The following is a 17,615-nucleotide window of genomic DNA, read 5'->3' as shown; positions in this document are numbered from 1 at the left end:
GGGGGTAGGGGGAAAGGCAGCCCCGGTCCCGCCCTCTGCTCTGGACCAGAAAAGGTTCCCTTCTGGTCGTGCTGGGCGTGGGTCAGGTACTTCCCAGGACCCTCACCTGATCGTGGTTCCTCTGAAACAAGTTCCCCAGAGCTGGAACTGGAAGCCAGTCACTTTCAAAATGCCCCTGGCGTCACTTAGACCAATGCCCTCCCGCTGCCCCCAACCCCCACGTGCTCCAAATGCTCCGACACCCAGCCCTCCCCAGCCCTCCCCCAGCCCTCCCCCCTCAGTTTCCCCAAGCTCTCCTCCCCTCCCAGCTTCTCTCCTACACCCTGCCATGGTGTTTGCAGTCTCTGGTTCGTGTCCGGCTCTTTAGAAACAAAGCTTGAGCCAGGGATTCTAGGGTAAATTATTTATTAAGGGGATTATCTCAGGAGAAACCTATAAGGAAGTGAGGAAAGCAGGGCAGGGGAAGAGGCGCAACCAAGGCACCATAGCACAGTCCCACCTTATGGCTGGGGGACCGGCTTTAGTACCCCCTTATCAGCCAGTCACTGGCAACAAGTCACCCCCAGGGGGAGGGCATAGTCTCCCTGGTATTTCTAGACAAGGCAGCTCCATCAGCCAAGCTTCTTCTCTGGAGAAGGAGCAGCCATGAGCCGTTAGCATCCTACGCTGGCAGGGTCCGGGGTATAGCTACAGGGCCTGGGGAGGGCATTTGGGTGGGGCAACTGCAGCATCTCCTACACCCCTCCCAACAGACAAGACCCGCTCTTGACACCATGATCATCACACTAATAGGGCCCAATCTCCCTGAATTTCCTAAAAGAGAAGACCTAATCACTGCTGCCCCCTTCATCCCCATTCATTCCCCAGCCCTCCACCTGGCAGCCACCATGTCACCAAAACCAGTGAACACTTCATCACTCATCAGACCTCTCTGCTGCACTGTGACTGCTGATCATGCCTTCCTTCTTGAAATAGCCAACTCTTTGGGCTTCCATGAGATCTTGCCCACCACTCTGCTGGCTCCCCTCCCACCTCTCTGGCCATGCCTTCCCCAGGGAGGGTACATTCCTCGCTCTCTCCCCAGGATCCAAGAGTTCTGCCTCTGGCCCCTGGCTGCTCTTCCAGGTGGTCCCCTTAGAAGAGCTCATGCACCTGTCTGGTTTCAGGCCCCACTACCACGGATGGTGCCCCGGTGCTTAGCTCCAACCCAGGTGCCTTCCCTGAGCTGCAGTCTCATGTTCAACCTTCTAGTGGATGCCTTCCCTTGGAGGTCTACCTCCTCGCTCATCTTGTCTCTCCTGGAGCTGCTCCTCCTCAGCCATTCCCTCTCTCGGGTGGTGGCTGTGGTGGCCTGGAGTTACATGCCCCCCAGGAAAACATGCTCTTAAACCTAATCCACTCCTGGAGGTGGACCCATTGTAAGTAGGACCTTTTGATGAGGTTGCTTCAGTTAAGGGCTGGCCCAACCCAATCAGGATGGGGCTTAATCCTATTACTGGAGTCCTTTTCAAGGAGAATGAAATTCGGTCAGGAAGAGAAAAAGGCACAGAGGGAGCAGCCAGAAGCTGAACCTCAACAGGACCCAGAAGAGAAGAGAGAGGCCAGGAGAGGCTGCCAAGTGCATTGTCACGTGACAGAGGAGCCCAGGACCAACCAAGGATCGCCGGCAGCCAGTCCCAGAACGCCACGGCCTTTGGGAAGAAAGCATCGCCTTGATGACGATGTCTTGATTTGGACTTCTCCTAGCCTCAAAACCGAGAGCCAAGAAATTCCCATTGTTTAAGTCAACCCAGTGGATGAAAATTGGCTTTAACAAGAAGGAAACTAAAACAGTGGCAAAGAGAAGCTGCCAGCACAGGATAAGATTCCGTGTCCAGGGCTCACCGTGAGCGGTGGCAATGACTTTGCTTCCGGGTGGCAAGGAGGGCCTGGGAAGGCTCTCCATTGGGCTGCCGCCCGCGACCTGAGGCAGGCAGCCCACCCGCCCAGGAGCCAGCCCTTTATGTGAGGAATGAATGAATGAATAAAAGAGTGAGTAAAAACAAAGAAACTAGACACAAAGGGACTCTCTAGGGAAAAGAAACAAAACTCTTCTCCTTGAAAAATGACAAAATTGCTGTGTGCTTCTGTTTTCTGTCCCTCCCACACCAGGTTGATGGTGTTGAAGTGTCTTTCCCATGGTTTCTCTCTCCATCTCCTTCGGGTCTGGCTGGGATCTCTCCTTGGAGTCATTCAGCCCCGGACCAGAACCCGATGCTGGGAGCTCCACTCCCGATATCCTCGGTGCCCTAAAGCACTCCAGGCCTCGGTTTCCCTGCCCATAAAACTGGGAATAGGAATGTCTGCTCTGCTCACCCCATGGCTTTGTGGGACAGTGAAACAACGCTGTGGTCATGAGGATGCTCGGTGCACCCAGGGAGCACTGCAAGCGGTCAGCAGGTCAGGCCATGGGGCAGGACCTTCGGACATCCCGGGCTGCGATCCCCAACGTGTGGACAGAGGGCCTGGTGCGGGGAGAGTGCCCAATAAGCACTCAGACAAAACCACAGAGTATCTCATCTGACCTAAACCTGAATTATAAAAATTAAAATAGATGATGCATGCCCTTTTACAAAATTTCAAAGCAAGTTCCCTTCCAACCCTGTCCCCAGCTACCTGGTTCTCCTTTCCAGAGGCAACTGGTCCTATCATGTGCATCTTTTCACAAGTATCCTCAGCAAATACAAGGGTATACACGTACATATACATGACAGACACAGACACACATATGCATATATTCAGGACATACACATAGATACATGTGAACACATGCATGCATGTACACGTATAGTGTTATGGATTTAACTGCGTCCCCAAAATGACATGTTCAAGCCCTAATCCCTGTGAACTCCCTTGTGAAAAGAATCTTTGAAGATGTTGTTTATGATGAGGCCAAACTGAACCTGGGTGGACCCTAATCCAGTTTGACTGGAGTCCTTGTAAGGAGAGGGACTCTGGACAGAGACGCAGGTGACGGAGGCAGAGACAGAGAGGGAGAGGTTGGTGGCCACGTGACAGGCAGAGACTGAATTCCAGATCGCAGCAAGTCGCTGCCAGGACCCTGCAGACTTGGGAGGAAGCATGGCCCTGCCAACACACCTTGATTTCAGGCTCCCAGCCTCCAAAACTGTGAGACAATAAATTTGCAGTTTGTGGTACTTTGTTACAGCAACTTCGGCAAATGGAAGAAACACACACACAAACAGGCATAGATGTACATATGCACATAAATGTTTTAAACTAAAAGTAGCATGCTATACACGCTGCTCTGCCCTATTGTTTGCTTTTTGTTTGGGTCTGGTTTTCACTTAACAAATCTAGGAACTCATTCCTCTTCCTCTTTAACAGCTGCAAGGCATTCTGCTGTGTGGGCACCGTCATTTACATAACCAGGCCCCTTGCATACAGTCAGCTTGAAGCTGCAGTGAATAGCCGCACGTACCGTCCTCTCACACTCACACGAGTGTATCTGGGGGATAAATTCCTGGAGGTTATTCCCAAGTGCACTCCCACCGGCGTGGAACGAGAGAGCGCTGCCAATCGCAAGGCTCCTTGCTCTGGGCTCCCTCGGGCTCTGTTTGCAAATTCACTAATTCACTTAAAGTCTTTCCCCAGGTCTGTCCTCCTTTCCAACAGCCAGACCCGCTCCCAGGGCAGGGACCGCTCCTCTGCTGGGCACGTTAGGGTTCCGTCCCTCAGCAGGCTCTGGGCACACGGGGAACTGTACCCGCGGCACAGAGTCGCCTTTGGGAGACCTGCCGGCTCCAGAGGTACCTGAAAACGTTGATGGTTTTAGCTGAAGGGGCCTCATCAGTCACCTCCACGGCATCGTCGTCGTCGAAATACTCCTCGTAGATGTCGATGGCGTTGTTCTGCTTGATGCAGTGCTCCATGACCTGCGGGGGTCTCGTGAGGAGGGCTCAGCAGCCAAGGCAGGCCTTTCAGACTGAGTGGGGGCGGTGTGGTGTGAGAGGGGCGGGGACTCTCTAGGGGTCCTTTCTCGTGCTCCTGGCCCAAGCGCTCTCAGCGGGGACAAGATCACCCCAAGGGGGTGAAAATTGGCTCTTGAGGGCAAAATAATATTACAGTTTATGTATAAAGCACAGATCTGCATACAGTTAATAAACAGATATTCACTGCGGGGGGTGGGGATGGTTAGAGAAAAAATGTCTAAAAAGGTTCATTAGGGGTTAATAATAGAAAAAGGCTGAGAAGCACAATTCTAGCCAAACAGAATTATTAATCCCGCCATATACATGGCACCTTTCTCCTGCTTCCTACTTTTGGAGACACCTGGTTCCTCCACACAGACTGCCCTCCCCATTATTTCAAATGTCTAATGGGGGAAACCTGAGCTCAACTACCCACCTCTTCCAGGAAGCCTTCCGTGATCCCTCTAGCAGGAAATACACTCTCCCTCCTTACGGGGCAAAATGGTGCGTTATCCCTTCTCTTTCTGCATGTATTTCTTTCTATCTTTATATTATAATGTCTCGGTATTTGTCTTTGTCCTCTGGGGGATTGCAAGCTCTTCGAGGAGGATGTATTTGAGATCTATTTTTGCATTTGCTACTGTTTCCGGCAGAGACTAGAAGCTTGGTCCCAACTTTAAGACCTGACTGCTTAAAGTTTCAAAGTCAGCAGCTGGGTCTCAGCCCTTGAGCAGCCTCCTGGGCCAGCACAGACCAGCCGGGGACACTGCGGGTGGCGGTGGGGAGCCTTACCGAGCCGAGCTGCACGACGGCATTGATGTAGTTCTCGTCCTTCTCCACTTTCTTCCGGAAGCGGATCGTCTGCTCCAGCTCCAGGGGGTTCACATCCTTGGGCCACCCTCCCTCAACATGGTTTACCCCTCGGGTCTCCATCTCGAACCGCTCCGTGTTGGCCTAAACAGAGAGCCGCAGGGGAGAAGACACGTGACATCAGCCGCCTCTGCAGACTGGGGTCCCAGGGCTCCCAGGGCCTTGGGCCCTCTGCTCACGGGTGGCCAATGGGACGGTCTGGGGAGGTGCCCCTGGCCCAAGCTGTCACATTTTCAGGTACCAGCAGGGAACCTTCTGGATCTCAGGTGGTCACAGGTAGCCACGAAAGTGCCATCCTGTGGAGCTAGCCGCTCTGCAGCTAATGCTGGTGACCACAGGAAATCTAGTTCTAACCTTATCCGAATCCTAACGGTCGCGAGAAGCCCATCCACCTGTTCCGAGAGATTCCAATGAAAAAGAAGTGAGTCGCCACTCCCCTCCGTACCATGTGCACCACCTCAGAAATGGAAACTCAGAAACAACTAAGGATTTGCTTTGCTCATCTTTATAGCAGGGAGGATGGCACACTGTACCTGGGGTTTTATCCCATGAAATTGCCACTTCACCTTGCCCTTTTTTTGTATGTGTGGTAAAATAAACGTAACGTAAAACTGACTATTTTAACCACCTAGAAATGCACAATTCCGTGGCATTTACTACATTCACAATGTTGTGTCACCATCGCCTTGATGCAGCCTCGGAACTTCCATCACCCCGGTCGGATCCCTGTCCTCATCAAGCGGACACCCCCATCTCCTTCCCGTGTGAAGTCGGCTCTCACACACGTCGAGTCCTGACAGGCGGAGCTGCCGACGAGCCCCCGCGCGGTGTCACTTCACGTCAGTGTTTTGCCCAGTTGCCCACGCCCAGGACGCGGCAGCAAGTGGCCCTGGGAAAGCCGGCAGCTCGGTTCATACCAACTGAGTCCTCAGAGCAGCTGTGTTGGCCCTACTGTGGCCACATCGAGCATGATTTTTCACTCAGTTGATTTTGTGGCTTATCACATGCAACGTAATTTTCTCTCGGCGTTTCCTGAGCTAACCAGGAGCTGATCACCTGGTTCAGACAGACAGGGAGGGAACCGTCTGGACTTCCCAACAGCGTGATCACGGCTCTCCGTTCCTGCATCACAGGGGCCCCTAAGACCCGAACTTCCTGAGACACTTTCCTCTTCACAAGCACGGCACTTGGCTGCCGAAACGAATCCCTGCCCCTCAGAATACCTCTGCCAGTTATACCAAATGCCTAAAACAGTTCTAATAAGAGACTTTAAGGTGAAGCAAAAACACCTGGGAGAGGGCGTCTTGCTATAAATTCACCTGGCAGGAAATGGCTGAGGCTGTCTTCTCTTGATCCTGAGCTTGGAAGGGGAAGATCCTGGGCATGGTGGCGGGTCTTGGGGTGCACCTGCCTCAGCCCCCTCTAACTGGCTTTCAGCAGGACAGGGACACCCAGTCCCCCTCACCAGCCCCAGGGGGCTACCCCGCCTGCCCACGTCCCTGCCGGCTGGGCCCCCACCTCATGCTCCGACATGCTCGCGGAGCACTGGATGCCCGTGTCCACGGGGTTCCGCTCTATGAACTGCTCGGCCAGGTCGGGGTTGGGCGGGATGTCAATGTTCAGCTCAGCCTGGCGATCCGAGAAGTTGCACTGCTTCCCGAACTCGCTGCGCTTCTTGACGTACACGTACACGATCTCCATGGTGCCAGGTGCTGCAGGGGTAGAGCAAGAATGTGGGGTCAAGAGCCTCCCCTGGGTCTCACCAGGGGCAGCTCCAGATTCTCAATCTGGTTGGGGGCAAGGAGTGCCAGGGGATTTGTCAAGAAGCTGATCCGCATTTTAAAAAATAACTTATTGAGTGCAAACTACATGCTATACATTATTTTGGTCAGTCTTCACAATTGCCCTATGAGGTGGGCAATAAAGTTGCCATTTGACTTTGGAGGAATTTGGTATTCAGAGAGGGCAAGTGGCTTGCCCAGGGCCACACAGTTAGTGAGTGGGAGAGCTGGTCTGTCTGACTCCAAAACTCCTGCCCACCAAATGGTACAAGTTTTTACTTAGTTAATGTATTTACTGGGAAGCAGGAGGAAATATTGATTATGAAATGGTGATTATGTTGGACTAAGTTCCCCATCCTGAGCTGGACCTGAATCACACAGTGCACAGATTTAAGAGCCCCAGATCTCTCGGGCAGTCCCCCTTTTCCCACCCATCCACCCAATTGTCCACCCAACTGTCCGAGTCAGAGGCTCACCCAGTCCCCGGGTTCTAGGTCACCAGGATCCACCCTCTACTTCTTCCTGGGGCCCCCTGGGAATCTCTTCCCTCCACATCAGGGCCAGGAGTCAACCTGGGGAGGGCAAGAAGTGGAACTGCTTCCTTTACAGACAGAATAGTTCAGCCTTTGGGAAACCCTGAGATTTGTACTAGTGGACCTGAAAGGGGCAGTGGGGGATTGGAAAGCAGGCCAGGCCCTGATGTCAGGTTCTGGCTTTGCCATTCACCAGCTGCGTGACCTTGGCGAGGACATGCAACATTCCATCCTTCCACCCCTCTCACAGGATGCTGAGAAGGTGTAACGAAGGGGCTCCGGCCAATGCAGAGCTGGCGTTCAAATCAAAGGAGTGTTTCCTCATGGATGCTAACTGAAAGTCTTAAAAACCCAAGTGTGCAATTCCTACCAATTGCCCTTCACTCACCCCACAGGAGACCTTTACCTTTTTGACCTCCTGTTACATCGACAGACTCGATGGATCTGGAGCTCGCTTAGCAACTCACTGTGGAGTTTAGCAGAGCTGCCTGTGGCTCCACCTAACCCTGAGAAACTCTTGCCGTTCATGGAAGTTTCCTCAAGGCTCAGATTTGGTGTCTGAGCTCCTGACTTTGCCCTGCACAGAGCTCTCAGGAAACAGCTATCGGCCCAGGGGGTAGAACAGGGAAGATGAATTGTATGAGAGACTTGCCATGGCGAGATTTAAAACCAAAGCCTTTCAACAGCCAAGACTTTAGGTTTCTTGCCTGTGAGCAGGGACTGCTATCGTTTAATGACACCAGAACCCAACAGGAAAATGCTTGGAGGGGGTGTTTCCTGATTTGAGTAAAATTCATAGACAACTAAACAAACTTACTAAACAGATCAAACAATATTCTGCAACAGAAATGCTTGGGTAGTAATTCACTTGATGAAGAAAATTTGTACTGAGATTTTGGCCCAAGAATGCTCTTAACCAAAATGATTATATATATGTAAATATCACAGGCTTTCCAAGAAAGCAGAGGTTTTATGACATGCCAAACTACATGCTTTATCTTCATTTTCATTATAGCTCCCACTATTTCACTTACTCATTCAACAAACATTTATCAAGACAGATTATGAGTAATCAAGATAGTGACCAGCATAAGAATAGACATGGATCAATGGGACAGAACTGAGAGTCCAGATATAAACCTTTATGTTTACATCAATTGATTTTTGACAAAGGCAGCTCAATGGGGAAAGAAGGTCTCTTCCACAAATGATGCTGGGATAACTGGGTATCCACATGCAAAAGAATAAACATAGGCCTACATTCTCACACCATATTAAAAAATTAACTTAATATGGATCATAGGCTAAAACTTAGGAGAAGAGAATACGCAAAATCTTTGTGACTTTGGTTAGGCAAAGATCTCTTAGGTGGGACATCAAAAGTGCAGTCTGTAAAAGCAAAAAAATGATTAATTGAACTTTATCAAAATTAAAAACTTTTGCACTTCAAAAGACATCATTAAGAAAATAGAAAGACAAGCCAGAGACTTGGAGAAGATATTTGCCAATCATTTATCTGATAAAGGAATATACCTGATCGGATTGGAATATATAAACACCTACTAGATCCCAGATGCCGTGAAGGAGGCTCTACAAACACCCTCTCGCTGCCACCACAATCCTCAAGGCAGTGGTCATGACTCCCACTTAGATGAAGTAACCTGTTCAAGGTCATGGTTTTCAAGTCCAGGCAGAGCTCGGACGCAAACCCAGGCACGCCTGGTTCTAAAGCAGTGGCTCTTAACCTCAGCTGCAGCTAGAATTTTGAAAACTCAGGATGCCCGGGTTGAACACTGGGCCAACTAAATCAGAATCTCTCATCAGTATTTTTTAAAGTTCCCCAGGTAAAGTCAACGTCAAGACCCACTCACTGATTTAAAGCAAAGGCTCTTAATCCCCCAGCCAGTGTCTCTCAAACCTGGGATTCTCATCTAAAATTTATAGATTCTCAGGCTCCTATCTGCAAATGCTGAGCCATATGTCTGGAATAGGGCCTGGCAATCTGTATTTTCCACTATCACCCCACATACGTATTATGATCAGACATGTGTCTGGTCTACGTCCCCTCATTCCTAGGGCTGCAAGAAAGCAGACCAGTGGGCCCTGACTGCTGATCCCCAAGATGCAGGGCCAAGAGCTGGGTAAGAAACTAGAAGCAGGCACCAGGGGCAGCCTGGATCCCGGAGTGGCCTGGTGGGTCGCTCCTAAGACCCTTTCCATCCGTATAAGCCATTCCTGGAAGGTTGCAACATTTTATCCCACCTCCAGCCCCAAAACAACTCAACCTGAACCAGACTCTCATGGAAAACAGTATTTTTCCCTTCTTCTTGTAGGTTTGGAACTCTCTGCTCTGGGAAGAAGTAATGGCTTGGCAGGCAGAGGGTGGGGAGAAAAGTACAAATTGCAGCTGGTTGCCCTAATGTGTCTATTTCATACAGATGAAGACAGGACTCTGTGAAAAAGAATGCACCTTCAATTCAACTCGCCCCCTCTGCCACCGCTCTGATGGGCAACGAGGCTGCTGTCCAGGGCTCCCACGCAAGGCTGCTCGACTCCGGCAGTTACGGGCTGCCTGTCTCCTCCTTTCAAAGACAATTGCTGCCAGACAGCCGGCTCCTAGGAGACACAAGGAGGCATAAGAGAATGAGGAAATTCCAGGAAGACAAAAATAGCCTCTTTAGCAAAGATCATATTTTTAACAGCTTTATTTTCTTCTTGGTGCTTCCCAAGGCCAAGCCAGGAGTGAGAACAGAAGCATTGTCTGGAGGCAGACAGAGGGGACATTTAAAGCTGGCCCAGTGACGGGAAGACAGTCATTCAAGAACAACCTCTTTCTCACAAGCGAGCTGGGCACAAAGAATAGTGAGGTCAGCACAGGGGGTCTCAGAGGCGTCGAAGGGGAGCTTACCCAAGCGTGGCTGGCTGCAAAGGGAGCTACGAGGGAGACAGAAGCAGTCTCGCTGTCCTCTGGGAGTTCCAGGGAGGAGCTTGCCCACCCATGGGAACCTACAGACCCAGAGGTGGGCAGGATGTTGCAGCGAGTCTCAAACACAAGAACATGAGAACGCAAGGCACACTGGTCCGAACGCAGCTAGCTGCCACATCCCGGGGCGGTCAGGTCGACACCTTCACCAGTTATAAGAACAGAACTCTTCCTGCAGTAATAATGAGCAAAGCAATTCCCAGAAAGAACCTCCGTGGCTTAAGAGAAAGTGTGTTTTTCAGGCTGGAGCGGGAACAAGGAGAGTTGGGTGGAAGCTTGGTGGGAGGCCTGCTGGAGGGCTCTGCAGTGGTCTAAGGAGCTGAGAACGTTTTCCTCTTCTTCCTGGGTTCTTGGGGCAGCCCCCAATCTGTGTGCCTCTTGGGCCTGCATGGCACCTGGCAGGGCAGAGGGATACAGGGGCGGTGCTTCCTTCCCTCTTTCTTACCCCCTGGAATTCTGGGGTTCTAAGAGACTTCAAAAGAGGCAGATGGCCCTAGGGACTCCCCCACCCCATGGTTTGCTGAGAATGTTGGGGTCAACCTGTGGTGAGCCCCAGCAGAAGATGGAGGATGAGGACGGGGAAAGGGTGGGAGGAGGTCCCCCAGAACTGGAGTGTGACATGGGGTCAGGGTTGACTGGCTTTTCCCACGACCATGTCATGTCTTGAGGGAGACTGTGGGCTTTTTATTGACCTCCCACCCCCAGTTCCCGGCACAGAAGAGGGGCCCGATACTCGCTTTGTTACATGCATGTGAACATGACACAAACTCTGCGCCAGGGCTCTCCTCCCAGCTTCCTGCCACCCCTTCCTTCTCTGACTTAAAAAACAAAGCATGATAAAGCAACGAGAGGAAAGGGGGGGAAACAGTGTCTGAAACTGGGAGAAGAACGCACTTCTGGGGTTCAAGAGAATGTGATAAATGCTGACCCCGTTGTGGGAAGGAGGACCCCTGAGGGACCCCGAGTGTGACACCCAATGGAGAACCCGCTGGCAGACTGCAGGATAAATGAAACCCTGTGTTTCAAGTCTCCACCACCTAATGGTGCTCTGTAACTATTAATTTCCTTCCTCTCCTTCTTATCAGAAAGCTGGTCTCCTAACAGGGCCATGCCCATCATCCCAGCTTCCATCCATTCAGCTGTAAAGCCTTTAGGGGTTCCCTGCCCCTTTGGAGGGGACAGATCATATTAGGGCCCCCGACGGGGGAGGGGGCGCAGGAAGCCAGATGTTCAGAGGTTGTGGGGTCCTGTGATTTGGGGAGCGTGCAGGCAGCAAGGACTGAGGGGCCGCGGGAGCCTGCGAGCGCCAGTCCTGCCATCCAGGGTTACCCCACAAAGACGCTACTCCCCCCACCACCAGGCGTCTCTTGCCCTGTACGTGATTGTTACTCTCAGGGGCTCTCCCCTTCACTCGCCACTGTTCCCTTCAGTCCCGGACGTGCTCCCCGCGCCCACCCTTACCCTCTCTCCGCTCCTCCCTCTGCTCGGACAATGGGGACGCGCCGGAGCCGCGGTCCCGGCTCTAGCGCTTCTCAAACGGCTCGCAGTCGCGGAGTTTACCCGTTGCCTAGCAACCCCGGCCGGGCCCGGGACGCGGGGCTGAGCGGAAGGCGTCGGGGAGCACGTGACGGGCCCTCGGGCCACGCCGGAAGTGCAGCCCCATCCTCCCCCTCCTTTGGAGGTCTCCGGGGGAAGAGGGACGTTCGCCACGTTAGGGAAGTACCGGCGAAGATAAACGTTGGTAGAGGCTTTACCAAAGCGCTTTTCCCAGTCAGAACGTGCTGGGCGAGGTCCCGGGACAACGCCAAGAGCCATCAGTCCCGAGCCGAAGTCCTGAGTCCGGCGTGATGCTGTGCTCTGCTGTTTGTGATTTCTGCAGGTTGTTTTGCCACGCTTTCCCTCAGTTTCCGCCTCCATGAAATGGGAATATACCCCCCACCCTCCCCTCGGTTGCCTTATCTGCTGCCCGTCATATAGTAACCCCACTTCCTACTGCTTCCCCGGGCTGGAGACTCCTTGAAATTAAGGGCCCAGGTTCCCTGAACTTGACGTTTCCACAGCTTCCCTCCGTGGCTGGCACCATGTCACCACGTTTCAAATGTTCATTGAATAAATGAATGAAAGAAGGAATGAATTGATGAATTTATTCATATTCATTCATATTGATGAATTCATTCATATTCAATAATTGAATAAATGAATGAATAGTTGCCTGGGTTCAGACAATTAAGTGAGATAATGTAAACTAAAAGAAGGGGCTTTGTTGACTGAGGCAACACAGCGAAGTCCTAGCCCAGCGCTGAAGTCAGAGCCAGCTCCGGAATGAACGCCAGCTCTGTAATTACCGGCGCAGATGATCAGGCTAACCCAAGTTCAGGGAAGGGCGCCAGAGATTTGGACTGGGGCGGACAAGGAATGTGTCATCCGAGAAGTGGGATTTGGGGTTGGAACTGGGCCTTGAAAAATGGTTATGCGTTGCAGGGGGAAGGGGTAGGGAGAGCATTCCAGATTGGGGCTGGGGGTGGGGGGAGGGCATGGCATGTGAAAGCGAATCGTGGTTGTCATGGGAGAAAGGCATTTGGGGGACCATAGGTGGGATCAGTCTGGCTGGAGTTGACATTCCCTGCAGGGAATAATGAGAGAGGAATTTGCAAAGGTCAGCTGGAGCCAGTTTGTGGGGGGTCCTGAGAGGCAGGCTGTGATGCCTGGACAGCTTCCCGTGGGAAGCCCTGGACAGGCTTTTGGAGCTGTGTAAGTAGGAAGAAGGCAAACGTCCTCCCTCCCCCACCCCACTTCTCAGGCGGGACAAAATCACCAACAAAATGGCACCTTTGCTGGACACTGACTAAAGCCAAGCCCCTCAATGACTGCTGCCGCTAGCCCCCTCCCATGGGAACCCCACTTCTACCAGCTTCTCTGAGCAAAGGACTCCCTTGGGGTGGGCTGCTGAGGGGGGTGACGGGGGCTCGGTGGAGGAGGGTCTGCAAACCCCACCGGAAGGGCTTTGTGTGGTCAGAGGCGAATCCGACGGAGACAAAGTGGCCAGAAGTAAGAGACGGATCCACTCCACAGCGGGTATGGGCGGGTTGGGTGTGAAATCATGAACCACTCCCCACCCTGCCCCCAGCTTTGGGAAGCTGAGGCCACTCTGCAGACACTGTATTCCTCTGCTGGAGAAGTGGGGGGTTGGAGGGGGCAGGGGAGGTGAGTGAGAAGGGGACAATAGGAAAAGTTGAAAGGAAAATTGCAGCCCCCTTTTTCTTATCATTGCAATGATTTGTTCCAGGCCCCCTCCCTCCACCCTCCCTCCAAGGGCCTGCTCTGACAAACGGCGATGGCCCCTGTTTGCTGGCAAGAACAACCATCACGTTTTGGCAAGCTCAGACTCCCAGGGAAGCCAGCATGAGGCTATAAAATTAGGATTATTCATAGGGGCCTAGTTTAAAAAAAAAAATTTCCCCTCACGCTCGGTGGGACCTGGGAGGCTGTGGGGTTGGGTGTTCTGCCAGGAGGAGTGAGAGTCAGAATGTGGGGCCCTGGGCACTGCAGGGATTCAGAGTGGGTGCCATCCTCCACCTCTTTGTTCTTTCTCAGCAACTTCTTCCACCTGCTCCTCAAATGTTAAGGGCCCGTGGGCAACTCTGCCCACTCTTTCTGCACATCTGGGTTAGCAGCTCCCAGATCTGGTCTCTGGCCCAGGCCCTTTCACCAGCACTAGTTCTGTTTTGAGTTGCTCGCTGGACATCTCCATTCAAGTGTCTCACACACCCCTCGAACCTCACCTGGCAGGAGCGGGGTCCTCATCCGTCCGTCTGTGCTCCTCCCTGGTATTCCGTGGGTTACCGGGAGCCCCATCCATCCACCTGATCACCCAGGAATTAACCAATGGTCCTGACTGATTCCTATGGAATGTGTGCAGCTGCCATGGCCGTCACACCTTTCATTCATTCATTCGATGCACATTTGTCCAGTGCTGCTTTTTATGTGTTGTGAGCCTCAGGGGGTTTTGTGTGGTACTGGCAGGAAGATACCCATGGGAGTTGACAAATCAAGAAATCCTTGGCAAGCAGGAAGACTGTTTTCTCTTGATGGAGTCTGGTGTCTCACACATTCCCCTGCTTTCCCCTGTACTCATGAGTCAGCGGTTGAAAGCGGAGCAAATTGTAAAACTGTGACGGGAAAATGTCCAGGATATTGTGTTAAGTAGAAAAAGCAATCGCAGAACAATATGTATAGTGTAATTGTACTTCTGCAAATACCTTAGAACAAAACCTGGAGAATATATATCACGCTGTTAATGGTGTATTTTTCTGGATTGTTGGATTATAGGGGATTTCCACATTCTCATACATTTTTGTAAAGTTTGAAATGTTTCTATTATATTATTTTGTAGAGAAAACAATGATAATTAAGCAAATAGGAAGCAGAAGTTTGAAGGAAGCTTTACCAAATGTCCATAGTAGACTCTGAACTTGTACCTAAACAAACTGATGTTGATTATGTTACTTGCCTTCCTGGCTAATCTGTAAACTCCCTGAAGTCAAGGAGCACGGCTGCCTTGGATGTTTCAGAGTCACAGAATTTAGTGATGAGCTAGGCCAAAGGTCAGTAAACTTTTTCTGTAAAGAGCCAGATAGTAAATACTTAGCAATATCAATTATATTATTACATAGATACTTAAATAAACGAGAGAGAACAAATTTCCACACATTTTTAATTGACAAAATTCAGAATATAATAATAACTGGGTACAGTTTTTGTAATACAGGCCTACTACTGAGAATGGAATTCTTTTTGGGGCAATAACATTTCACTTTAATTGGGGTTCAAAGTTAAATGTTCTCCGTCATGCAAATGTTTGATTTTTTTCCCCAACGATTTAAAAATGTAAAAACCATCCTTTACTTGAGGGCTGTACAAAAACAGGTGGTGGGTCAGAGTTGGCTCACAGGCTGTAGTTTGCTGACCCCTGTGCTAAGCAGTTGAGACGTTTTTTGTTAAATAAAGGAAAGGAGGGAGAAAGGAAGGTCACTTCTGGGGCTGTTTGTCACTGGGACATGCCAGGCCTCTAGAATGTTAGATCAGCAATTTTAGGAGTCAGGAGGTAGTGATAGCATCCCTGCCACCGCTAAATATAGTGGAATTCTGCACAGCTTTGGAAGGGGGAAAGAGCATAGCAGAGCGTGGCTGGGAAGTCTGGAGATTGATTAGCTTTGGAGAAGAAACTGCTCTGGGGACCAGTCCACCCGGATAAGGCAGCTCTGATGATAGTATTGGACATGCACCCGTCCCTGGCAAAGGCTTGGCGGAGTTCATTACTCTTTCTGGGCTGGGTCCAGCTGGTCCACAGCCCCTTTTCCTGCAGCTGGCCGCTCCTGGGGTTGGAGTTGGGTTGTGGTTCGGAGGGTGTTTGGAAATGGTCAGGGTGGCAGCAGAAGAGAGGCACAGCCTTTGCTGGGAGGTACCTGCTCCCACCCCTTTCCCTGGGCTAAGAGAGGGGTGCAGGCTGGGGTACCAGATGAAGGGGACACAGTGGCCACCACTCCTTTAAGCCTCCGGTGCCCCCAGGAGGCCCCCTGTGCCAGTTTGGATGTATTATGTCCCCTAAAATGCCGCTATCGTTAATGCAACCTTGTGTGGGCAGAAAACGTATTAGTGTTGATTAGGTTGGAAACTTTTGATTGGATATTTCCATGGAGATGTGACTCAATCAACTGTGGGTGAGATCTTTCATTGGATTATTTCCATGGAGGTGTTGCCCCACCCACTTAGCATGGGTCTTTATTGGATCACTGGAGTATTTTAAAAAGAGCCACACAGACCCAGGTGCAGCTGCAGCCACGAGGGATACTTTGAAGCATGCACAGGAGCTGAGAGAGGAGCTGGAATGCAACCTGGGATCAGCAGATGCCAGCCACGTGCCTTCCCAGCTAACAGGTTTTCTGGATGCAAATGGCCTTTCTGCAGTGAAGGTACCCTTTCTTGATGCCTTACCTTGGACACTTTATGGCCTTAAGACTGTAACTTTGTAACCAAATAAACCCCCTTTCTAAAAGCCGATCCATTTCTGGTGTTTTGCAAAACGGCAGCATTAGCAAACTGGAGCACCCCCCTTTCTACTTCATGCAGGAGCCACCTGCTTCTCAGGTCTTCCTCCAGATCCCAGAGATAATCAAAGTCCCCAAAGCAAATCTCATCTGATATGGACTGCAGGTTTCTTAAAAATATCACAATTATCATAGAAGAGTTATCCCCTGGCTCCTAGCCTTTTCCCCACTGCTCTTGGTATCCTGTAACTAGACAGAAAGGAGGCTGTTTTGCTGGAGGGGTGGGGAAAACTTATTTCCATTCAAGGGATGCTCGAGTTTCTGGCTCAGCTCTGAGCCTGGTGAGTTCTGATGCCCAGAGCTCTCTGCCTCTCACCTCAGGAGCTCCCAAAGGATGCACGAGCTGCTCCCTTCGGGAAGCTCCTTGAAAGGCAGTCAATCCAGGGGGCACAGCTGGTGCACGGGAAAGTAAACAGCAGCTTAGGGCCCGGGGTGGGGAGGTGGAGCCCGCCCTGCCGAGCCATCTGGGGCTGGCTAGGTGGTTCACTGGTGAAGCGAGGTGCTGCAAAGAAAGCATGAGGGGCGCCTCATGTCACAGGGGCCCCTGCCCAGAGATGCACCTGATGGAGGTGACAGTTCAGGAAGCCAGGGCAGCAAGGACCCGCCACGAAGCTGCAGGAGGCAGGCAGCCCTGCATGCCTCACCTGGGAGAGGGGGTCCCTGAGCGACCTCAGCCCCAACCCTTTGGCACGACAGAGGTGCCCTCTGTGTGCTCAGACACTCCTGGCTCTGCCTCTTGTTCCAGTCAAGTCCTTAACTCTTGGCACCTCCATCACCTTGTTTGTAATCAAACAACCTGATAGGGTTATTTGGAGGCTTAATTAAATATAAATATAAAGCCAGACACCAAAGGCCACATGCTGTATGATTCCAATTATATCAAATATCTGGAAGAGGAAAACCCATAGACAAAAAATTGGGGGATGGGAAGCAACTGCTTAATGGGTACGGGGTCTCCTTTTGGGTGATGGAAATGTCCTGGAAGTAGGGGTGGTGGTTGCACAGCATTGTGATTATATTAAATGCCACTGAATTGTTCACTTTAAAAACTTAAAAAACTAATAGAGTGCTTGGGACATTCCCCAGCATGTTACCCACAGCGAGCACTCAATAAACGCTAGTTATTAGCAACATCAAGGGCAATGAAATTTGGGGAAATTGGGGCGAAAGACTAGGGTCCTCTACGAGCAGCCAGAGGCCCCTCAAGATGTGCCCCACAGCGTTTGTTCAATGGCTCCATCTTTCAACCCTCCCTCTCACCCAATTCGTAGCTTTTAAGCACCTGCCCCCCAACCCCAACCCTGCTAGAAGAAACCATTCTACACCCTCTTTATTCCCTGCGGCTGAGGAAGTCAGAGACCAACCGCATG

General features: G+C 51.3%; 1 protein-coding gene across 3 annotated transcripts in view; it reads right to left on the bottom strand.

Moving 5' to 3' along the window:
* DNAI2 (dynein axonemal intermediate chain 2) overlaps positions 1-11,718 on the bottom strand; it is a 39,913-nt gene extending 28,195 nt beyond the window's left edge. For 2 of the 3 annotated variants that reach the window (XM_037810080.1, XM_037810079.1), the window contains exons 1-5: positions 11,600-11,718; positions 9,626-9,771; positions 6,360-6,553; positions 4,764-4,925; positions 3,814-3,935 (exon numbers count right to left, since the gene is read on the bottom strand). In XM_037810080.1, the coding sequence (XP_037666008.1) occupies positions 3,814-3,935; positions 4,764-4,925; positions 6,360-6,542 (467 nt within the window). In that variant the 5' untranslated portion in view covers positions 6,543-6,553; positions 9,626-9,771; positions 11,600-11,718. Of the gene's footprint in view, positions 1-3,813; positions 3,986-4,763; positions 4,926-6,359; positions 6,554-9,625; positions 9,772-11,599 lie in introns of those variants that run through there. The other variant, XM_037810081.1, reaches the window with a different exon arrangement.
* Between the last annotated feature and the right edge of the window lie 5,897 nt (positions 11,719-17,615).

Source organism: Choloepus didactylus, chromosome 18 (genome assembly GCF_015220235.1).
Source record: "Choloepus didactylus isolate mChoDid1 chromosome 18, mChoDid1.pri, whole genome shotgun sequence".
Lineage (NCBI taxonomy): Eukaryota > Metazoa > Chordata > Mammalia > Pilosa > Megalonychidae > Choloepus > Choloepus didactylus.
The sequence above is the reverse complement of the archived record's forward strand: the minus strand, read 5'-3'. Positions and strand labels throughout refer to the sequence as shown.